The sequence below is a fragment of the Camarhynchus parvulus genome, chromosome 3, assembly GCF_901933205.1.
Source record: "Camarhynchus parvulus chromosome 3, STF_HiC, whole genome shotgun sequence".
Classification (NCBI taxonomy): Eukaryota; Metazoa; Chordata; class Aves; order Passeriformes; family Thraupidae; genus Camarhynchus; species Camarhynchus parvulus.
The window spans coordinates 20,299,325-20,318,283 of record NC_044573.1 but is presented as its reverse complement, the minus strand read 5'-3'; the positions used below and the strand labels follow the sequence as shown (position 1 = coordinate 20,318,283).

Here is an 18,959-nt window from a genome sequence, read left to right as displayed (position 1 = left end):
GTTCAAAATCAGGTAGCCCAATTAAATACAAGTCATTTTAACACCGTCGTGCTTTATTCAAACCCAAATGAGGCTGAATGTGTTCTGCCTTCTGTGCCACAAGACATTTTAGAGCATTTACCCCAAAATACATGCACTATTAATCAGAGGTTGAAGTAAACTAAATATCTTGGCAATACTTACTCTCTAAAATACAGATTTTCTTCAGTCTTTTGACAAAAAGTAAAGAGCCACAGGAAACTTCCTCTCCTTTGTTCATTTTTCAAACAAAGGGCTAAATCCTTCACACAGAAAATTTACAGCTGATTAATTCAGATTACAGCCATCAGTTGAGTATTTTGGATAGCAGTATCAATTTCTTATGAATAACCCTCTCAAATAGGTTACTTAGTATGTAAGAGTACTCATAACTTCAACTTAAAGAAAAATAGAGAAAAGAGAAGTATTTTTTCTTTATATAATGCCATCTCTTCAGTTATTCAACTTCTTATCTTTTTATATATATATTATTAGAAATTTGTAGATAATCTGAACTCAGTCAACCTGAATGCACGCATTTTCTCCGTACATACTGGCTGCATTAAACTATGGTGACACCTTTCATGGAGAGGCAATCCCCCAGTCTAAGCTAAGAAAAAAGCTAAGTCAGTCTAAGAAAAAAGGCTGACAAACTTTGTGACATGTATATTATACTTTCCAGCACGAGGAGGAATATAAAATTTTCTTTTAACTTGTGTTGCTAACACATGTCTCTCTCTTTGTCTGTAAAATGGGAATAGCAATCCTCAGTCACCTACTGGAAATCTGAATTGGCAGATACATTTGTAAAAATCATCAAAGTAAATAGGTCAGTATACAAATAGTAAGGATTAATATAATTCAATACTGGACATATCCCCCAGCAACATGAAATACATTAATTCCCTTCCCTATTCTACTCAGCTGGAAATAATCTAAGAGCATAGTATTTCTTTGTCAGAGGAATAAGCATGATCTGCATAGAGATACAAAGATAATAAAAGACAGAAAGCAATCTTTATACATGAACATGCATATACTGATATACATTTTTGTGTGTGTGCACCTGCACACGCATGCAGACACAAAAATAACATTAAGAAAGAAAAGAACAGTGAGAAGAAAGCTGTCAAATGTCAGGAATCAACCTTTAAGGGCCGCAGACTCTTACAGTTGCCTTTGTTGAAATAAAGAGGGTAGCACACACCAACACTGCATTATAGGAACACCAGAGAAGTGGTGACTCTAATCACTAATTCTCATTCAACTTCCATTTTCTCTCCCTTTTTCTGCCTTTATAGAGAAGCTTATTTCTCCTCAGGTACTCAGCCAACTAAGTTAAAGTTAACAACATAGATGTAACAGGAAAAGGGGTGGTACACTAAGAAAAAGTAGGGAAAAGTCAAGCTGAAATACTACCAGAACAAATCATTAACTATAGGAAGGAAAAATACTTCTTTTCTGCAAAGTGTTTTAAGAATTCAGATATTTTTAATTCTATTTCAATTTTCCAAACTACAGAGAAAACTCCCAAAATGTATTTACTAAGAGTAATTCTTAACTGTATATAGAACCAGCAAAAAAATGCAAAAGCACTTGCATGGCCATGATGTTTAAGAAAGATTCTCTCTAATTTTTTCCCTAGCTAAAGAGAGAAAAAGAACAGTGATTTGATTTCCTCTACATTTAAACCTCAGCAAGGTCTTTAAAAACCCCTTAATTTTTCTCCCCCCATTAGGATTTTTTCCCTAATATGGAAATATGACAAATATGCAACAGGGCGACAGAACTCTGCTGGAGGTGCAGAGGTCATTGCAGACAGAGGAACTCCAAAACTTCCTGAACTGTGCAAAGTGGTTCAAGCCTTCAAACCTTGCCACTTTACCCAAATGCTTTATGATCACCAGGCTAACTTCCATAATCTAGATGTGCAGAATCTTCAAGTGCAGAAAATACAGAATGACATGACCAAAAAAACCCCAGAAAATCTATGAACAAACAAAAAACTCACAGATATTTGCCTCTGCTGACAGTTAATGAAAATGAAATTTTATTCCAAAACCTATAGAGGCAGGATTTGTCAAAAAAAAAAGTATAAAAACATGGGCTTTTTAGAAAAGCAGCACAAATCATTGCAGCAAAGTAACATAAAAATTGATCTGTTTCCTAGTACTTACATATATCTGGGAAATGGTTCTAAAGACAAAATTCATGGTGGGATTTTTCAAACGTCTTCTGTATGTTTTCACCAGGAATTTCAACAGCATTTTATTGTAGAATTCCTTCAGCAGAGTCTAACTTTCCACATAAGCGTTGCTGACTTCAGTTACAATACTGAACAATCTACTTAAGATTTGCTCAGAATGAAAAGAAAAATCAAAAGCAAAAAAAAAGCTCCAGAATTAATAGGCTTGAGATTATATAAAATTGGCACACTTCTAAATTGTGTCCTTTTTTGTATACAATTGAAATTGGTCTGAAATAGGTTAATGTGATAGTAGGTAATAGCTTTAAATAATGATCTACCTCTAAATTTCACAACAGCCCATTTGCCCCATTTCTATATATTATTCTATATTTCTGAAGTAAATCAAGCTATCAAGTAATAGTAGTAAATCAAGTAAATCAAGTAATCAAGTAAATCAAGTAAATCAAGTAATTTTTCAGCATGGCATCTTCCCTAGTAGATTTCTTCTAAGAGCTCTTAAGTTCAGTCTGGATCTCACTCTAGGGCTAAGGTTTTGGAAAGACCTGAGTGAGACCTCTTCAGTGAGGTTAATTGCCTGCTTACAGGTGATCAATTAGCTGCTGCACAGTTCTCCCTGTCTCATCTGGCTCTCCCTAAGCAAGCAAAACACATCCATGTTCTTCCAGGCAACTAAAATTGCTGGTTCGATCTTCTTGTCCCAGCTGTTTCATGCTGCTCTAGAAGAGACAAAGGAACTGAGGAGATGATAAATGCAGGTGCTTTGTGTCTGGAGCACAGAAAGAGCACAGCTGGAACTATGGGAGATCTGCCCAGCCCCAAAAGCACAGGGTGCAAAGGCAAAGAGGAGGCAATCAGAAGAAAAAGACATAGTTGGACCGTCACTGCCTGCTGGTAAGACTCCTCAGGTTTATGAGTAGGGACTTATACTAAGCTTCAATTTAAAGCAACCTTTATAATGTCTGGAGTCAGGCTGAGCCCCAACTGGCTGCAGTTTAGGAAAATGATCAGAAAAGAGGGCCTCTGTGCCTCCCATTGCCAGAGTTTGAAGACACAACTGTCCAGGAATTAGACTTCTCTTGTCTCTTGCCATGCAAAACACCCACCCAAAATCAAGAATGGACACAGTATGAGCTCACTGAAAGGTGTGCTGAACAGCCTGGGAGAAGGGAATAAAAGAAGAAAGTAGCACTAATGAAAATGACAATCAGTTCAATACTGCAGAGATTAGAGAAGAATTACTGTTTCAGTAGAACAGAAACTTCCAGTTTCCCACACAAGCACTTTTGGAATCCTACCCTTATATCCCCATGAAATCACCTGTCTGGACCAAAGGAATGGAATGGCCAATTACATGGCTTGCTACTGACCCTTCGTAATTAGCTAGCTCATTGATGAGAGATGCAGGAGAGCTCTTCCCCCCTCCCTGCTCTATACTGGTCTCTCCTCAAAGTACCTATAGAAAGGATATGGTCACAATTTTTCACTAAGAACTTTCTGTTAACACAGAAGATGTTAATCCTCTTGGATTCTTTCTCTTGGATTTCTCTCTAAAAAGAGAAGGGAGAGAGAGGAAAATGAGAAGGAATAGAAGGAAAGGAGGAGAAAAAAGCGATAGCTCAAACATCTGAAATTTGAAGCAAAGGACATTCTTTCAAAACAAATTTTATGGTGTCACACAATGTGATACTAGGGAACATAGGAAAACAAATCTGTCTCCCAGGGAAAATTCTAGCATATTCAAGTTTGATTTTTATTCCAACATAATTCTGACTTAGCATCAGTTTTCTTTGTTTATTGAATATTCATTCCTCTAAGGAGGCCTGCTGGCTTCAGTGATCAACCTCCACGAACAAATGCTTTCAGATGTGAATATAAGCTGTATGATGTCGTTCCTACTTGTTTGCATAATTAGATCAGCGGTCCTGTGATGAGGTTCAGTCTCCACTCTCTGAGGTGCTGTGACTTAAACTAACAGTGGCTGACACCCTCTGGTTGCAGGACACCATCTCCTGTAGATACTGAACAAACATCAGCTACACAGCTACAGGTATGTAGGCTCACGTTTTGTTGCTGAGAACAAGCCCAGGCAGTGGCATGCAGCATTCCACTCAGAAAGAACAGACCTGCAAGGGGCAGGGACTGATGGGTCTAAGGCAAAATCTTACATCTTTTCCTGCTACACATTCCTATGTTGAGCAAATCACAGACAGAGCACATAATCGAACAACATGCTTAATAAATCATGGCAGAGTTTAAAGAGGCACTTCACTACTTAGGCAGATTCTTTTTCAGAGTATCTTTCCTTATATGTTTCACAGAGGATGTATCAATTCTTTGAGGTTCTTTTCTGTAGATAAATCAGCACCAAATTAATGGTTTATAATCTCCAGTATAAGAATCCACAGGGAGACAACTCTGCAATGTGATACAGAATTACCATCCAAAACAGTCTTTAGACCTCTTGTCATGACTTGGAAATCCAGCCCTTTTTCCTGCCTTGTAGGGGATGTTTGGGACTCCACCCTCCTGCTTCCCATCAGAGCAACAGCCCACCCTCCTTTTTGCATCTATTTATTCAACAGAATCCATCTTCTTCCCATTCCCTTCCATACTCAGACTTTGGTGGCCAAAGGAAGGCAATAAAAGGATTTAACTAGAGTATAAGCTATTATCAGCAGTGATTGCAAATTTCCTTTCTGCTAGCTCACCATCCCTTATTACAAAGCAATTCTAAAATGATGGGGTCTTCTATGTGCCACGATATCAGAAGTAGCACTCATTGAGGACAAAAATGTATAACCAAGAGCTCTCTGCAAAAGGTTTTCTCCCAGAATTTTGCAGTTTTATATCCTCTCTATCACTTCAATCATTTATCTAATTAAATTAATTCTAAAACAATGTTTTCCAGATCTTTTACTGGGTGGCATCCTCAAATTAATGTGAAGTCCTGGCTAGAATATTATTTTTTTACAGCTTCTAAAAAAGCAGTTTAGGACAAGATAAATAGAACAAATTTATTCCTTCTGGAAAAAATATAAAACTCAAAAAAATTTACTTCTACCTCTGCAGTATGAAATTTGTCACTAATCATTTTAAACTATGCCCTTTTATGCTTCTTCCATCTCTTTTAGCTTTCTGTGCAGTTCTTTGATGTAACAAAGACAGTTTCAGACAAGATTTCAGTTCATCTGGAAAAAAAAAAGCTTTAAGTCTTGAGGCAAAAAGCAGTGTATTTAAAATTTATATACTCCATAATGCCTTTGTTCTGAACTTGAACATCCTGAAAAACTTCTCCTCTTTCTTTCGCTTTCTGACTCTGAAGATCATTTGTTCTCATGGTTTCAGCTTCTTATTATGCAACAGTGACTTTAACTGGTGGTTCCAGCATTTAAGTACATGCACAGTCATGGCTGACCCTTTCTGATCAATTGCCAATCCATACAGGTTTGACTGATAAAAGAGCCAATTAGATTTAAGCAAATTAAGGGACATCACCAATGTCAACCACTTATTAAACTGAATGCTGAATTCCATGCATACCAAACACTAATGCACGGAGTCCCATTAAGAGTTGAAATCCTAACCCCATTAGTAACTCCAGACCACTACAGGGTAAGGGTCAAAAGAAAGTTTCATATTTATGGATTACCATTTGGATTCAGTTTCTATTTTTTTAGTCTTTCCAAGAACTCTTGAACCTGCACTGCAATTTTAGTTGAGAGTGTAGATGAAATAAATTCCTTATTTCTAAGATAGTTTTTTTGAGTGTTGACTTTAAGCATGGCAAATCAGCTTGATAAGAAATTAAGATATATTCAGTCAGGTAACACTAAAGATTTGGTGTGCTTTATATTGTGTGCAATGTGTTTTAAAGCTTAAAAAAAAGGAAAGAAAGAAATTAATGTTGGAAAAAAAATTGTATCATAATTGTAAAACAGTGATCAGCAATAACTTCAAAATGGAATATTACTTTGCCCTCTATCACTCTCCCTCCCAGATTATCTTCCATCAAGCTCCATGAACTAGTCCCCCCATTGCAGATTTCTTAAATAGTTTTAAGAAATACTTAAATACTTTTTCGGTATCCTTGGAAAGAGAATGGTACATTTCAACACTCCCTAAAAGGCTGTGCTTTTGTACACAATGAGACCTTTACTTTTTGATCAAACAAAACTCCCATCTAAGTGAAAGCATGGCCACTGAAGTAAAAAAATAAAATTCTTTCTTATTTAAGCAGCATCTAGATTTCATTTAATGATTTAGGAAGTGTGAAGGCACTGAATACTGCCCAATGTAAAATTACCATTATACTCATAATTTAGGATGCAATGGAATTGTATAACCCTCAAAGGCTCTTTATAATAAACATCCTGGTAAAGCAAACCTATATTGTCCTAGATACACACGTGTGTGTCTGTACATGTGTACACATACAGAGAAAACACAGCCTGTGAGAGAGCTCTTCTCTCATATGCACTGCTTCATTTATTATTCATTTCTCTACAGATCACAGTCCACTGGACAATGGCATGGAAGATTTCTTTAATAACTCTCACTGCTAATTTAATTCTACTTAAACACACATATCCTAGTGAATGCCACATGCTTTTCAGCATGATTTTATGTGTAAATCAGGATAATATGTTTTCAGATCATTAACTAAAAGGAAGCATGAACTAAAACCTATTTAACCAATGAGGTATTGCTTTTAAACTACCACAAGGTCATAAAAAAGATAATTTCAAAGCTATAAGTTTTCTAATTGTAATCAACAACAATCTAATGATGAAAGAAAGTGTATCTTAATGGCTGTCATAAACTTGTGCACATCTTTGTTTATCCTTAAAGATCCTTTACCTTGTCATTTGGTGAAATTTTCACTACCAAATTTTGCTAAGCAAAACTGAAACATGACACTGGAGCTAGAAATATCAGTGTCTTACTGCTCAGTTTTAAATGAGCAGTAAAACTCAGATGCAGTTTTATTATTATATGAGAACGTGTATTTTTTAATAGTAGGTGCAGCTTGACAATCAGATAGGAAAAGTATAAAATGTGCTGGGAACTGACTTTTTCCTTGTTCCTCAGTAATCTGTCATAAAAACTCTGTGTTGCATTTACTCACTTTTCTGAAGTCTCCAAACCCAATCCATCTGTTCCCAAGCAAGTTGTTTCATGGCTGGGTTTTTGAACTCTAAGTTTCTTTCCTTTTTCTTTTTTTCTTTTCTTTTGCATTCAAATTGTATGTATGTTCCTCTACATTGTTCTTGCTCAACAGCTACACCACACATCTCTCAAAAACAAGTGTTGTTGGACTCTCACTTAAAAACTCAAAATTGCCTTCAATTAACTGTATACACTGACATTTATTTAACAAAAGCTAATTAGCTAGGGTGTCCATGAAGAAAAAATACAAAAGCAGCACACCTATATCAGCTATAAATATAAGCTTTCTTGAAAAAAAAAGCAAACAACAACAAAGCTACAAAACAAATAATTATAAAATGTTTAGGGCATATTTGCTCAAGTTTCTTATTTCAAATTGTTATGAAGATAATATCCAGACTGGCTTACAGCCTAATTCACTGTAAATCAGCACATTGTAATTGACTTTCTTACAGCAACATTATTTTGTGGATTCTGGCTCAATATATTGCCAAAGATTTATATTACCATTATTAAACAAATTCTCTAAGTCTGTCCAGTAAATACTCCTTGTCAGCACTAACAACTTTTACTCAAAAACATATTATAAAATGCAGGTGAGTCTCTCTATATTCTTGGGCTAGATTAGCTGTCCATGCCAGAATACACCACCATTCATAGAAAAAAAAATGAATAACATAATGTACTTCTCACCTTCATAATATGCTAACTACACAGCTATGTACTTATATTTTCTAGTTCTTAAATGGAACAAAGTGACAAATTAGAAGCCAAAAAGAATTTTGTGAGTAAGAACTACTAATACAAACATATTCTTCTGAACTTCAGTCCTCAGCTGCGATAATAAATAACATTTTGTTGAACAGAGTGTTTGTATAATTGTTACATGCACAGAAAAAGCACTTTTTCATACTTACCTCCTGGAGGCATGACTATGGTTATAGCATCACTTATCAAGCTGCCCTGGCTGTTGGAGGCATTCACTTGTACTGTGTAGTTAGAAAATGGAATTAGTCCTTTAATGGGTACCCATACATTGAATTCCTTGCTGCTGCACAACATCCGTGTATCATTTACAATAGAATAATTAGCATTATCTGTTATGGAAAAACAAGAGAGGGAGGGAAAGAACAAATGTTAGACCTTGCATCTGCTACAATTCACTGTTTTTATGAACTAAGTCTTATTTCTACTCAAATGAAGAGTTGCCATTTATACCACTAACACACACAAATTTTTGGTCTCTTGGGAAGAAAAATTATTATTCACAATTTCTTCTCCTTTTGCCAACAGTTTGTGGCATTTGTAAATCTTGGGAAATAAACCAATACAGAAACCAACCAGTTGCAAAGCTGATTGCTATATACAGCAAACACAAGTTCCAGAACAGTTCTGTGATAATTGCAGAATCCAAACATTAATGATAATTCTTATACCCACGAAAGACTGGCAAAACACTTTGAATTTGCTAGAAAAATGCTTAACTTAGGAGTTGATAAGCTAATTCCATTGCATACATAACAAACAGTCGTCTGCAGTAACAGGTTTTCCAGCATGGCCTGCAGTTCTCTCAAAGACAAAACAAGGATTTGAAGTACTCAATTTATCAGCTGAAATCATCAGAGGACACCACAGCAACCTACATGTCCTTTGCAACCCTTTCAAGATCTCAAACTTAAGATAAGACAATATTCTACCATACAAAAATTTTTAAAAACCCAAAACCTTTCCAAAATACCTAGTTAGACTAGAAAATAAAAAATTATATATGTCAAGTAACATTTTTTTGACTTAATGAAGACCTCGGTCACACATCTCAGAGCCAAGCTGACTCACTTAAATATCACCTTACATTTTGAGTATATGAAGTGCCATATAAACTATTAATATTATTATTACTATCCATCACTCCATGGAGAGCTTTCACACTGAAGTCAATAAAAATTCTGTATTACAAACAACAGCAGAATAACACAAGTCTAAGACCACAGGTATGAGATCAAGAGTAAACAGACTATAACTGTAAAAATATTGTAAATAAATTAAGACATTGTCACAGCTAGAAGATTCAATATTTACATCTGAGTCTTTTACAAAATCTAAATAAGACGGAATTACAAAAAAACTAGAAAAATCAATTTTGAAATTAATTTTTTAAGGGACACTTATCAGACTTAATCATTTTGATGCAAGTTTCAAATTAACTATTAAAACCAAAATGCTGTTAAATCAGAAACAAATTTTCATATATTCCATGTTTCTATGATGGGCATTAAGGTGTATTTGCAGTACCTTTCAGTCATGCTCACATTACGTTTTGCCATGGATGAGTGATCTGGATTTTTCTCTAATTTGGGGATTCCTATGAACAATTTGGTTCACTTATGGTACAAATGCAAGCCCTTCCTTTATTTTGGTGTTTATGAACTGCATTGGTATTTTCAGTTATTCTATTTGTAACATACAAAAAGCTTATTGTTTGAGGTTTTGGAAAAGGGGACAGATTTGCAAAACTCTTTTTTATAAATCTGCCTTGCAGCCTAGTTCCTCATTGCTCAAATTCTACCTGAAGTGGGCCCTACCATAGCACCAGACCACCCAAACAAACTATGGTAGCATGAAGGTAGAATGATTTCATGAAGCCTGATGGATTCATTTTGGATTTCGCTGAAGTTTATCTGAGAGACCCTGTTTTAGGTACAGCAATGGAGGCAAAGCTTCTTTACATGCAAGAACAACCACATTTTACACATTCCACTTACAGAATGCTGCAGAAGCAAAGTTATTTTGTCTGGGATTACTCTTATGTACTTGGCTACTCAACCAGCACTAGAAAAATGCATCTGCATTACTTGATCTCAGCTTTTAAATAGTGTATCAAACCCTCCTTCTGCACCTTCGGGAAACTGTCCCTGTGTGTGATTTGGGAGAAGATACAGTCCAACAAAGCACATTTCTCCTATTATCTATCACAGTTTTTGCAATGTTTGTGATTTATTATTTGTGAAAATTGTGCAACAATATTTGACATACACATTCTTAAGATCCAAGTGACATCAAACACTTAAGGACTCAGCTGGCTATGGAAAAAAAAAAGACACTATTTCAAAAGTTTCACCTCCAATGTCTGGGAAAATTTAATAACACAGTGTTAACAGATCAGCACATAGGCTAGAGTCAAACTTCAAGCATAAAAGAAATTGTCTAACAGCAATTTACATATGCCAAATTCATGTGAAAATGAAAATTTACCTATCAACAGTACAGATTTAACTTGTTAATATTTTAATTTCATCCACCTGAGCCTGGTAGGAAACTATGTAGTTCCTCTGCTGATACTTTTATTCCATTTTTAATCTTTCTTCCAATGGCTAACTATACTATATTTTAAAAATACAGTTTTGAGTAACAGAAAATGAATTAGAAGGATAATACTCTATTCCAAGTTGCCTGGATAACAACATTAATATACAGTAATTATACAATTAGCTGTAACATTAAATTCTAGTTATAGCAGAGTGATTACTCGGCAATTATAAGAAGTATATAATTACCCAATAATTAGGAGAAGTATGTAATTACATAACCATTTTATTCAGCTCAAAAATGAACTTGCAAATTTACAATGAGATAGACAACATAGCAGCTCAAAGTTTTTCATTGCTTACAATAAAAAGCTAAAGAGTACTTGCAAGTTTCCTAGCCCAAATTTTACACAGACAAGAGGTGCTTTATCCCAATTCCTAGACAAGGAAGTTACCGCTGCTGGCAAATAAAATATTAGAAGAACATTTTTAAAATGCAGGTCTTGCTGTGGCTGACTTGCAATATGGAGCTTTGCCACTTCTCACTGCCTAAACTGTGCTTTCAGTGGGCTGGAAAATGCAGACACACAGGTTCAGCCTGACAGAAAGCGATACAGTGATAACCCTGTCATATCATTCCATGCCATTCCTGCCCAGACTGCCTCAGCGTGGACCCAATTTGTGAGTATAAGCGGATGAGGCCTCCCTTTGTCCAGTTTTCCTGGGTGTTTTTCTCTCCATGCTGCCCACAAGTCCACTGCAGATCCAAACAGCAGTCACCTCAGACAGTGTGGAGTCCTAAGAGACATTGTTCTACTTCAGACAAGTGGTTCATACCAGAAAACCTCCTCATTTCTGCCTTGTAATTCCCACCATGAACAGACACCAGCACCCCAATAAGTGAGATTACCCCACAATTCTGTTAACATTAAATGTTTTCTGCCTAAATGGGCAAAAAACAAATTCCTACACCCATGGCTCACCACACCCATGAATGCTTAAGGCGTGCAAACACCTGCACAAAAAGATAAATCCCAACAAGAGAGGGCAAAGAGACTCTGTTCTCTATAACCTCCTAAGAAAACCTAAATCCTTTGCAGACATGAAAGGCTTCCCCAAGCTCCTTAATCTTTCCATGTTTTTGCATAGTTATGGTTTTGTTCTTTTACTAGCCTTCCTGCTCAGTTCTCCATAACTCCCCAAAATTATCTGCAGGACTTTGTTGCCTAAGGCTAATTGAGAAATACTTCTGCTGTTCCCAGTTTACTCTAGTTTATACCAGATCAAAGAACATCAGTTTTTCAGGAAAAGATTATGAAGAAGTGAGGGCTAAAGAATATCCATAAATATACTTAAAAGTGATGTATAGTTGAAACAAAGACACACAAATACATATATTGCATTCAAAATCACTGTTTAAAACTGGTAAGCTTCAGAGAGCACTTAGCTGTTGAGTCTCTGTACTTGAAGGTACAGGATGGTTTTGAGTGGACACTCTGCAGGGGACTCCCAAGCAGATGTGCATTCCTGTTACTGAGCACCCCTGTAAATAGGTGAATTAAGCTCCTGTGAAGCAGTGGTGTGTAAATTACTGCTGTCCTGGGTCTGTCATCCTATGGGGTTCACTAGATTGAAATAACATAAATGGGTATCCTTTTCCATTCTTGTTATAATCATTGTCACAAGAATTTTAATGCCTCATATATTCCATAATTTTTTTCTGTGTGCTGTGCTGCTCTGACCTTTTCAATATTCTGTAATTTGACTGGCTGGCGATTTCAAGTTCTCTCCTTTTTACAGCCTTATTAACTCATGGGGAAGAGGTGAAATGCACAGCCAATCAGAATACATGATATTGCAAAGGTCACAGCAGTACAGTATAGCATCAGCAGACACAGAATACTGTATATTGGTCATTAGCATCCTGATATCTTATTCATGTGACAAAGGTTGTGAGGAGTGCAGGAAATGGTACAACATGAAACCATTCTCACGGCAAAGAAATAATACAAACTAAACACATTCATCTTACATTTAAGAACTTTTTTTCCCCTAAATCTGGGCATGTTTAAAGGTACTCTTTTCCATCAGGATCAAAATTTATGTTTTTAAGGGAAAAGGTAATAAATTTGGATGTTTCCTTTTTATGTATTAAACAGAGAAAGACACATATTTCACAAGTGTGGGCAAATACCAAGTAATTCTATTAATATCACTGCATTTGTAATTAATACCAATCCATACTTTAGATATGGCACCATTATGTCCTGACAACCTCTTTTAAATTACAGAACATGTTGCCCTACAATATTCAAGCAGACAAAAGCAGAACTATTACCACTGTAGAAGACTAGTCAAAGACTAAAGGCAGCAAAAATCCAGCTCAAGGGACAGTTCATGTGAGGATCTATACAAAGATTACTTAGTTAACTATCACAAACACTTACAGTTGGTTTTATGCCTGCTTCATATTACTCTGAGCATACAGAGTTTAAGCCTTGTACCTTGGACCACAGAAAAAGTTAATAAGATTAGAATAGCAAAATAAAAATGAAACAAGAACTCATTTTTTTGGCCTTTCCCCCCTGAGCTCATCCACATTGTCACCAGTTTCTGTCCCTATTTGAGACACAGCTGATTTGTGTCTCTTTGACACCACATTTGGTGGGAAATTCTGTGAATATGCACACTTCTTTGGGTCTCAGTTCATTCTTTTGCCTGTTAGTTTTGCCTCTTCTTTAGCCTCATTAACTACCACAAAAGCTACTTTCCTCACAGCTAAGATTTTTTCCTTTCTACCTCTTTTCCTTTCCCATTGTTTCTAATAGAGTATTTAGAATAAAAAAATATCACTTTCCATTATTTTGATTATCCCAGTAGAAAACCAGCTAAAATACTTCCCCGGCATTACTGGCAATTCTTTTTTCTTAAGAACGATAATAATGAACTGTTCTCAAATTGTCATCTCAATTGTTATATTGACTTGTGAAGCAGTTTGGCTTTGATGCCATACCCACTTCTTCAACAAAATATTGAGGGGGTTTTATGTTTTGAGATTGGGTTAGATTTTATGTTTCAGCATTCTGTTTTGGAGGATTTTTTTTTCTTTTTCTTTCTTTTTTTTTTTCAGATGGGCACACTGCTGATTTTTTTGTCTCAATGTCTTGAACCACTACTGTCTTGTTCCCCTTCTCCTGAGCTGACAGATGTATTGTTCCTATGGGCATATCATGGTCACAGTCCATCAAACTGAGTTCAAAACTTAAAGACTCTCTTAACACATGAAAACTTCACTCTCATGGGTTAGGAGAGTTGCTGAATGAGTCAAAATGGGTAATTTAAAAGCGCTGTGGGAAACTGGAAAAATTATGAATCCAAAATATTAATTTTCCTGTAAATAAGAAGAGTTTCACATTATCTGCATTGAAAAATTTTATCTTTTTCCCTGGGAATTAAAAGAAGCCTTTAGTTTTAAAACTGAAAAATGGAAAATATTTGAAGAACAGGATCAAAATCTGTATTGGCATGTACAGCAGAAATATGAAACCTAGAAGACCCAGTTTCTGACAATTAGTTTCTGACTGGTATTCAAGTCATCACTCAAAGAGGCTTCTTACAGACTTAGATTGGATAGAGCTATCTTAGATTGTCTTGAGACATACAGAATGTGTACAGTCTGACTGAGACTGGAAGGGGATTCCTCCTCTCTATTCAGCCTGGTGAGACACATCTGAAGAATTCATTATGTTCTGGGATCCCCAGCATAACACAGATCTGGACTTACTGGAGTGGAGTCCATGCAGAGATAATTAAAGCCTTGAAGAATATGTCACACGAAGAGGGTTTGAGAGAACTGAGGTTGTTTAGCCTCAAGAAGAGGAGGAAGGATCTTAAAAATTTGTAAAATACTAAAAATATCTGTTGTGAAGGCATAAAGTAGCCAAACATTTCTTAGCAATGTACAGCAGCAGAAAAAACCAAATGAGTACATACAGAAAATACAAGAAATTCTGTTTAAACCTATAAAAATACTTGTTTTACTTTGACATTGATCAAACACCGGAAGAAGTTGCTCAGAGTCTCCAACTCTGGTGATACTCAAAAGCCAGCTGGACACTCTCCTGGGCAATGTGCTCCAACTAACCCTGCTTGGAGAAGAGAGCTTGAACTGGTTGTTCCCTAGAGGTGCTCTCTGACCTCAGCTGTTATACAATTCTATGAAAATTTTCAGAGCACTTCAAGAACCCTAAGGCAAAGCAGGGGTAATCATTATGATGAAAGCATGTTCCTGTCAGTAGAAATAAGTGATCATTAGTGTTACAAACACTAAGTAATGTGCATTTATGTGCTCATTAATTCTATGGACTGAAATATGAATAAAGCCCACAGCTTGATGTGAGAGCTCATACAAGAAAGTTAGCACAGACCCCATGGATGCCTAAACTTCAGCCAAGATTAGGCTTTGTCACGGTGGCAGGCAGGAAGGAATCTTCAGTGTGTGGTCTCATCTACCCTTTGGAGCTTTCAGCTCAGTGCCATGAAGCTTTGAACTAAAAGACCTCTGTAATTGTTGATGAAGCTGCCAAGAAGAAACCTTTTTGATTTGAATTACTCTTTTAGTTTTTCTCATTACTCTCTCATAAACACAGAAACATCTAATGAGTCTTGCAGTTGAGTCAGTCTCATTTTAACCTTCCACTTAAAACAGTGTGTTTCAGTATAGTGTTAAATGTCTGCTGTAATTATATTCATCTCTACTTTAACTCCATTTTTCTGCAATAGCACCAAGAGGCATCAGTCCTGGAGCCCCCACACTGCACACTGTACAGAGTGTTTTAGAGACACACAGTAAGAACGCAGCTCATGACCTAAACCAAACTCTGGAAAACATTCTATGAGTACAACCAGTTCCTCTGGATTTCAAAAAGGTTTCTGGTGTCTAAGCACTGTTATCTGGTGCGAACAGGAGGAAGTGTCCCAGCACAGCTGAGTAATCCAAGTAGCAAAACATCACATTTGACATGAGACATCAAAGATCAAAAGCATTTGCTGCACTTGCAATCTTAAGCTGATGACAGAGTATATAGTTACTGATTTCATCCATTTTGTTTGAGGGGTTTTATAGACAAATTATGAGACTTTATCAAGTTTATTTCATGAGGGACTTTATACAGTAAAAAAAAATCAAAACCAGTTAGCTTTTAAACCATCAAGTTTGCTTCTCCATTGTTAGAACATTCTTTCTCTAGCTGCAGCAGTACATAAATGGAGATTATCACAGTATCTGGTTTCTGAATCTATGCCCATAATTCATGGATGCCAATAAGAATTTTCCATTCTCCAGGGATGCTATCAGAAGGAGACTAGCTAAACACACAGAGCAGAACTTGGAGTCTCAAATCCATAATCAAATATCTAGATTGATTGTGTCACTTGCACTTGTATTGATTTCAATTGGAGCAGCTGACCCAAGGGAATAATAAAAATGTGGAATAAAACTGATTTATGAGAAGAAAATAAATCCTTTTGTGAGTGGTAATGAATTGGTACTATTTAACCCTTTCAATCACAGAGGGAGAACACTATTTATTTTTTCAGAATGCTGAGTTAGCCGAAAGAAGTCACATAAAAAAAGTCAATACTGTCAAATGCCATTACAGTTAGTTGTAATACTTTGGAAGGAATGAAGCTCTAAACTTGATCTAGGATTTTTGTCTGACATATGACATTCTTTTGGTTTTTCCAGTCACTTTTCATGAGGCATCATAAGTGATGCACTTGTAGATTGAAAGAACCACAGAATTACTCAGGTGACTGTTTGTTGTACTTACTTATAAATTACCTCCCTCTAGACTATTTAGGGCAAAAACATGAAGAATAACACAAACAACCACATCAAGTGCACACAATTATCCCTATAAAAGGACAACCAATCATAATGATCCTTCTGGTATCACACTAGAAACTTATATAGTCAAAATATAATTTGATTCCCCCTTATAAAGTGCAAAGAAAAACTTCAAAAAACTCTTGTAAAATCCCAGTTTTCATCACATTTTCTCTACCTGAGAAAAGAGATGGGGTTTATATTGGTGTCTAAAGAGAAGTTTGTTTAAAGCCAACACACAGAAATATTCAAACTCAGTTTTTTTATCTGTGGAAGCTCTAGCCAGATTGTACATATCTAGTTTGGGTAATGTCATTGACATCAATCATATTGTGTTTAATGTTGTAAATTGTTTTTTTGCATTTAGCAGTTACCATATATACCGAAGCACAGTCAATGTAGTGTTCCTGTGGGTTAAAACACTGGAAGACATTCATTAACTAAAAGACTGTTTTTGTAGAAAAACTGATTGGCAAATTCCCTTTTACTCAATACTGTTTACCAGAGCCATCTCTAGAAGATTGCTATTATTCCCTAGACTATTCCAAGGGAGTAGAAACAGTCTTGGAGCCAATTCTGCTATAGGCAGTGACTAGGAATTTCAGCCTGTTAAGAACTGATAATACATTCTTCACAAAAATGGGGTTCAGCCCCATGTGTCAGCTTTATCACATGAAACCAAATAAATTACAAAGTACAAGACAGACAATGTACATGTGACAAAAAACATAACTATGGGAATACAGCGATGCAGAAGATCAATTAAAATACCATCTGTGGTCTGATGCTCGAGTCTTCACCAAAGAAATGGTCAGATATAGGAATTAGAGAGTGACTTTAATTTTGCTTTCCTTAGAGACACCTGTATTAAGGAAAAGAAAAGAACAGCATACCTGATACTGACAGGAATTATGCTATTAGATGGTGCATTGTGAAGCTGCTCAAAACCTACTGAAGCTTGACTAACTCTACTCAATAATCATCCTGAAGCGCATGCAAAACCATGAGTTTTCCAGCCAGGCAAATCAAATTTTAAATGCCCTACAATTCCAAGGCAAAATACCCCTAACTCCTGCTCTGGTGAACAGATTAAATATGGCTACTTGAAAATAGGTTATGCATCCGTTTTGTTTCCCTCTCATATGTCTTTAGGAGTGGTAAGTGTTGTAGGTCTGCAGCTAGAACTAAGAAGACAGACAAAATGAAAGAGGAAGGGGATGAAATATGAAAAATCTCCTTAATAGATGCCTTGGAAAAGCAGCTAAGGGCTCCCACACAGTGAGAGTGTAGAGGTTTCTTTCTGGTGCAAAAGTTGGTAAGCATTTTGTAATTACTTCTGTTCCTCTTTCTCAAGCCTTCAGCACAAGACAGGCTAGGAATTTCAAGGGGCTTCAGCATTCCTTTCCCCACTTCTGTTGCCATCTGCAGGTGGTGTCTTCCCCTAGCAGTCATTGCTTTTTGCACTAGGTTGATTCTTAACACTCCCTTTTTGACTTCTGTTTGGAGAGGATACTGAAAGTATTGGGTACACTGTGCCAAGTTCAAGACTACAAGAGGAGCTTTCTTATAGAAGTTAAATGAATAGATGGTGTGAGTTTTACTCTATTTAATCATATGTATAGTAAATATTAAACCAAAAAGGTTAGATGGGCAACATTCTGATGTATACATGCAAAAGTCAACTTGTTTATACTGTATTCTGCTGTTAGATTTCTCCAATTTGGCAAGAGAATGAATGGGCTGCAATGAGCCTTCCTGGTACACCATTTCCAAAGAAGCAGAGTAAGCAGATAAATTGTTTTTTTCTTTACAAAAATAGCTGATTAACTATCTTGCTGAAAAGTATGGACCTTACATGATGTATCATCAAAAGAAGTTATGGTAAGTAAAAAACCCTCAAGAAACAAAAAACCCCAAACTGAAAATAACAGACATTGATTTCTACATTCATAAGCAACACAGTTCTGAGTATAACCCTGCAACTTCATGTTATGAAACTCCCTAAGGACATACAGTTAATTAAGGATTCTCTTTAGGTCAAACTCACATTCAAATGCATCACAACATCTTGGGGGCCACAGATTTGGATTAATTTTGTGCTAACGTAGTCATCTGACAGAGGCAGGAAGATAAGAATTTCCTCCAAATCTCTCCTCTGGAAAAGAGGCAATACCTGATTCTTCCTGTCCTAGAACTTAATTTCAGACCCTCAGATGTAATTAAAAATGACCCTGTATTCTATCTGAACTAACCTGAGAATAAATAGGGATGAATGAGGAAACTACTTGAGGGAAATAAGCCTGACTCTCACCTTTCTTTCCCCTCAAGTGCTCTGAGAACTGGAAGGGTATCAGATAACAAGAACTCTAACTAC

The 18,959-nt window shown here is 36.2% G+C and overlaps 1 protein-coding gene across 1 annotated transcript in view; it reads right to left on the bottom strand.

Annotated features, from left to right (window-relative positions):
- USH2A (usherin) overlaps positions 1 to 18,959 on the bottom strand; it is a 373,050-nt gene that overhangs the window by 148,822 nt on the left and 205,269 nt on the right. The window contains exon 38 of the mRNA XM_030944868.1: positions 8,311 to 8,490. Within this exon, the coding sequence (XP_030800728.1) occupies positions 8,311 to 8,490 (180 nt within the window). The remainder of the gene's footprint in view (positions 1 to 8,310; positions 8,491 to 18,959) is intronic.